This window comes from Camelina sativa, chromosome 10 (genome assembly GCF_000633955.1).
Source record: "Camelina sativa cultivar DH55 chromosome 10, Cs, whole genome shotgun sequence".
In the NCBI taxonomy this organism is placed as follows: Eukaryota; Viridiplantae; Streptophyta; class Magnoliopsida; order Brassicales; family Brassicaceae; genus Camelina; species Camelina sativa.
Genome location: NC_025694.1, coordinates 7,727,326 through 7,732,891, shown reverse-complemented (window position 1 = coordinate 7,732,891; position 5,566 = coordinate 7,727,326). Strand labels below are relative to the sequence as shown.

General features: G+C 33.2%; 2 protein-coding genes across 2 annotated transcripts in view; both read right to left on the bottom strand.

Moving 5' to 3' along the window:
* On the bottom strand, positions 494-1,650 carry LOC104717808 (zinc-finger homeodomain protein 2-like). Its single transcript, XM_010435438.2, has one exon. The coding sequence runs from the start codon at positions 1,370-1,372 to the stop codon at positions 695-697; it is 678 nt and encodes a 225-aa protein (XP_010433740.1). The 5' UTR covers positions 1,373-1,650; the 3' UTR covers positions 494-694.
* LOC104720137 (tryptophan aminotransferase-related protein 2-like) overlaps positions 4,880-5,566 on the bottom strand; it is a gene marked incomplete at its 5' end in the record, with an annotated part of 2,254 nt that continues 1,567 nt past the window's right edge. The window contains 2 exons of the mRNA XM_010438099.2: positions 4,880-5,165; positions 5,252-5,544. Coding sequence (XP_010436401.1) covers positions 4,969-5,165; positions 5,252-5,544 — 490 coding nt within the window. The remainder of the gene's footprint in view (positions 5,166-5,251; positions 5,545-5,566) is intronic.

Genomic DNA, 5,566 nt, shown 5'->3' with positions numbered 1-5,566 from the left:
TCGTCAATGGCTTCTCATTGTTGCACATGCTCAACTATATCTTATCTTCTTTCTTACCTTAAATTAATACATTTTAACCGCCCTAGCTATAAGCTAAATGGTAAGTTTTACGTAGGGACTGTAACTGATTATTGCTAGCTCTCATTATCATTTTATTTGTTTGTCAACAATATATATGTAACATACGGGTTTAAGACTTTAAATCTAGTTCTAACACAACAACAACAACAACACTATCACATATTACAAGGCTCCAAATCTTTATCAACGGCTCCTTATCATCTAATTGACATAGGAATATATGGTAATAGTAATATAGAGAACTAGCTAATAAAGAGTATGCTTTTCTAATGTTTACAAAGACACAAAAAGCTAAAGACAGCTGAGGTTGAAACTCATTGGTCTACAACTCTATGCACCGTACTTTTATTTTTGAAAGTTTAATTGGTCCATCACTCAATTACGATCGTTCAGTAAATTATGAAATTAACCATTTGAACCAAACGTTACTGATGATGATTAATTAATCACAATGTGTCCTAAGCTGTCCCAAACTACTAGATACGGTTATTAACTAAAAGAAGAAAGAAAAGAAAAAAACATAACTACTAAGCAAAAGTAGTTACAGAAAGAGTCATACCAAAAACGAAACAATTATGATCTTCTAGCAATTTTAAATAATGTCTGAGCAAAACTAGGGTTTCTTACCAAGAGAGTTCTTGTTGTTATGCATCCAAATTTTAAGCACTTGTCTCCTAACACCAGTCTCCGCACAGAACTGCTCAACAGCTACGTCATCGTGCTTCTGAATTCGCCACCCCAACCTCTCCGCAAAGGCTAACATCTTCTCCTTCTGCTCCGCAGTGAACTTCGTTCTAAACCTCTTCGCCGTGGTCCCCCCGCTGCTGCTCGGATTCGATGTATCCTCCTCGTCCGCCGATCCCACGGGTGGCCTATAAGGCTGCCCTGTTGCCACGGGAGATGCTAGATGAAGATATCCAGGAGGCGGATGCGGCTGCGGAGGGCGGTTGTAGTACGTGGGAACTCTATGGGCCCTGCCGCCGATGATTTCAGTTTCCTTGCGGTGGAAGTTGCGGTGGCAGCCACAAGCTGCACACTTGAGAGCATCGAGCGTACCATCTTCACCGGAAGGCATGAACTCGCAGCATCCGTCCACGGCGTGGCCTCCTATGTTCACGGCATGGTTTTTCAAGCACTCTCTATACCTCATCTTCCCTCCGACCCCTTTGTTCCTTCCTCCTCCTCCTCCGCCGCCGCTCGACGTAGCTCCCTCGCCGCTCAGAGAGTCGTAACCACCGGGGGGATTAGCACCCGACATCTCCATATCTTCTTCTTGCTCCTCAAAATTCATCTTCCCTCTATTTTCTTTGCTTCTCAATTCTTCGGCATCACAAGAGACATCCGTACAATTAGATTGTTACTTGTAAACTATTCTAGAGACCAATAATTCATGAGTTAAGAGTATAAATTATGGTAGGAAAAAGTAATATATATATTTTAATATAATCCGAATGAAAAGATGAAACAGTGAAGATAAGAACGAGAGAGAGAGAGATGATGAGAGTGTGGACAACAATTCCCAAGCCTGCCGCTTAATAAAAGAGAGCCTCAACATTTTTTACGTTTTTTTCTAAGCATAATTTTGATACAGTTTATCCAAAAAAAGACACCCATAAGCCATAACCTTTTGAGGGTTTAATGGAAAGTACAGTTTATAGAAAAAATTATAAAGTTTATGTTATATTGTAGGATTTAATTAAATGGTGGTTTGAGATTGATTAATTAAATGATTAAAATGACGCTTAGGGCTTTGTTCAAGGTACGGTTGACTAAGGCGACTTTGCCGTAAAAAGAGGATCAAAGTGGAACTGAGGTGAAAGCAAAAGTGTCTTTGGGACTTACTGATCACAGCAAAATGGCAAAAGCATGGGGACGTTGAGATAACGTGTCATTAGTTTAAATCCGGCCTTCATTTTGTTTTTTGTTTGTGTTCATTATCAAACAAATTTCCTAATTTGGTAATCAGCTCTTTTACAATTGATAATATTTAAATCGCTCCCTACTCACAAATATCTGAACATATAATGAAAATTCAACCATTCCCTTAACCAAAAGTTGTTCAACTATCCCGACCAAATGACCGTCTCACCGGTAGGTAAGTCCACGACCCATAGTAATTCAGTCCGGCTATGCAGTTACAAAAAGAATTCGATTTCAAAATTGAACCCTGACAGTATATGTATATCAAACTTTTTTTCAGAAACGAGCATGCCTATATAGATGATGATAATATTTGTCGGTATTTTCTAGTCTTAAGCTAATCTTCAAAAACATTTGCAATTTATTATCTTGATGTAACAGTGGGCTAAATATACTTCTTAATAGTATATATAACTTGTGACAAAAAAAAAAAGTATATATAACAGTTGTTTGAAATCTAAAACTTGCTCAGTGAAGTTTGTAGATCTAGTTTTAAGTTTAAATCTACTTAACCGTTCTAATAATTGTGTGACTTTAAATGATTTTTTTTTTTGGGATTTTTGTATGCATTACTTACTGTTATATACGGTAAAACCTCTATAAATTAATACTCTATAAATTAATAAACACTATAAATTAATAAATTTTGCTGGTCCCAAGTCGGGCCAGTGTAAAAATTAACAATATTCGATAAGATAATAAGATAATAATTTTTTCGAAATCTCCTTATAAAATATGGTCCCAATAATATCATAAATTAATAATTATGTAAATTTATATATATATATATATATACTGATATAATAGTGTATATTTCTCCTAAAGCTCAATTCTATAGAACAATTGTAATGTTGTATTTTCAACCTATAATGATATCTCTAAAATATTTTATAACATGTCATACAAATAATTAAATTTAAAGTTTTAATTTTTAGATATGCATCATTTACAATTTGATAATTTGACAGATTATTAAAATAGGAGAATTGATATTATTATTCATAGATTTGAATTTATGTGTCTCATGTGTATAAGTCAATTTGTCTATAATATTTGTAATTTATTGTAAATAGTGCTTTCTAAATATTACAAGTTCAATTCCTAAACCATAAAATTTATAACATCCGAAAGTTTAATCTTATTTTGCTATAGTTGTTCCAATTCATAATTTTTTTAAAAATAAATAATTAAAAATATATCTATAAATTAATAATTATTAATTTACACTATAAAATAATAATTATCAATTTATAGATAAATTAATATCACTATAAATTAATAAAATGTCTTAGTCCCAACATTATTAATTTATAGAGGTTTTATTGTACTATGTTTTTTTTTCTTACTGTTATATAATGTTGTAGTGTAATATGTAGGAATATTATTGTGAGCCAGAAATTAATTGTGGACCAACCGGTGTAGTCTTGTTTTGTTTTTGGTCTTAAAGAGATCATGTTGCAAGTTGCAACAAATTAATTTTAAGACCTAAAGCATCATTTATCCTTAAAATGGAATTGAAGCACGTTTTTTGTAAGACATATTTACAGCTTATCATCTATGATTTTATTCCAACTCTTAATCATATTTTCTCCCTCTTTCGAACTCTTTGTCACTAATTAGTAGTACAAAATTACAAAACAATTTATATAATTTGTTCGGCTTATTTATGGTGAAGGTGAGAAACACATATCTTGGTTACTACCTTAATTTTTTTTCGTGTGTCGATGATTATTTAGATTTACAACAAACAAAACAACGAACATGAGGGTCATTTGTGTAAGGATGAATAACAGAAATGGAAACAATTACGAGATGCTATCAAAATTCAAGAAATGGGTATAAATAATGGTACTCAAACTTAGATTAGGATCAATTTTGGTTTCAAAATAATATTTACATCTCTCATCAAAGACAAAGACTAATTAATTTGTGAATAGGGAAAAAGACAAGTATTGTTATGTAGACGATCATCAAGTTGATAAAGAAGGGAGGAGTTAATTTGTGGAAAAAGACAAAGACGACGGGCGTTTGACGACGGAATAGTACCACAAACAAATGTGATGTGGCGTAGTCAGGAGAAAGTTGATGATGAATTTTGCAGAAACAATCACGTGAACGGTTTGTGTGGTTGTGTCTCACCTCCTACTCTATTCTTCCTCATCCATATATATTTTGTAAATTTTATTTTGTTTCTAGAAGTTTTATTTTATTTTTTGTTAGTTGACGCTCTTTACTCTTTAGTTATTTTCAATTTATCTTTTCATAAACTTTTAAAGCATGATGAATGGGCGGTTTTTTTTTTAAAGTATTTTCACAGTGTTAATATTTAAGTAGTTTGTTGGTGTTGTTTATCGAAGAGAGCCATTTTCAAAAGGGTTTGATGTAAAAAAAATATAGTTTGTTAGTGTTTTTTTTTGTTGGTTAAATTTGTTAACACTTTTGATAAATTATATAGAAATGATTTTATCCTTCTGAATTATATATGCAGACAAAATAGTTGACGTGATATACAAATGACGCAGTGGGAAAGCTGATACAATTGTAAAACGGACAGGTTGCGACAGTGATACTTGCACCATAGTTGCCATGACGATGAAGGATATGATCACCTAATTAACGTTGGAGTTAAAAATTGAAAAAAGAAAAAAAAAAAAAAAAAAAAAAAAGAAGAAGCTATAAGTGAAATGTGTTGGATCTGATCCTTCAAAAGATTACAAATTTACAACCAAGACTTTTCAGACCAACATGCCGACACACTTGAACAAACGCTCGGTAGTGAATGAATGTTCTCTTGTAGGGCGTATAAGTTTTAACTTGAGCTTGATCATCAGTATCCAATCTATATTATATATTCATTCATCCGAGAGACGAATTAGTTGGTCCTTTTGATCTTCATCACATTATTCAAAATTCCAATAATTTAGAAAACACTTGTTGCAAAGATCATCATCACATGCACAATTGCACTTACAAAGTTGAATTAGAGGAAACTGAAACCCTGTGAAGGAAAATATTAAAGTTAGTATCTCTATCCAACATGCTTATCCTCACATAACTTTGGTCATCGCCGAAGTGTTTTCCACTTTTCGTTAAAATCTTCTTTTCTTCTCTTAGAAACTTCTCACAATCCACAATCCCTTCTTCACACTTAAACCATGCAAAAGCTACACACAGTATATAATACACCAAATCAAATGAGGAAAAAATAAATGGTTCCATAATCATTTAAATTGTTTTTATTTATATTTACCTGGTTGTAACTCAAAGACCTTGCCAAAGAAATTGCAGCGTTGAGAGACGAAATCAGGAACGGTAAAACGTTTAGTGTCCTTCGCTGCTTGTTTCAATAGCTTCCACCTCTCATACATAGCATCATAACTGTGTTCAAAGAAGGATTTAGCCGTTTCATTCCCACAGCTGTCTGACACAGCCTTTAGAACCTTGGCTACTCTAAGCTGCGAGTCCTTTGAGACCCCAATCGTGTTGAGTTCAATGTACTCTGTCATTTTCCTAGCTGTCTCTCTGTCTTTCACTAAAGCCCATCTGCAAAATGAAACAAGAATGT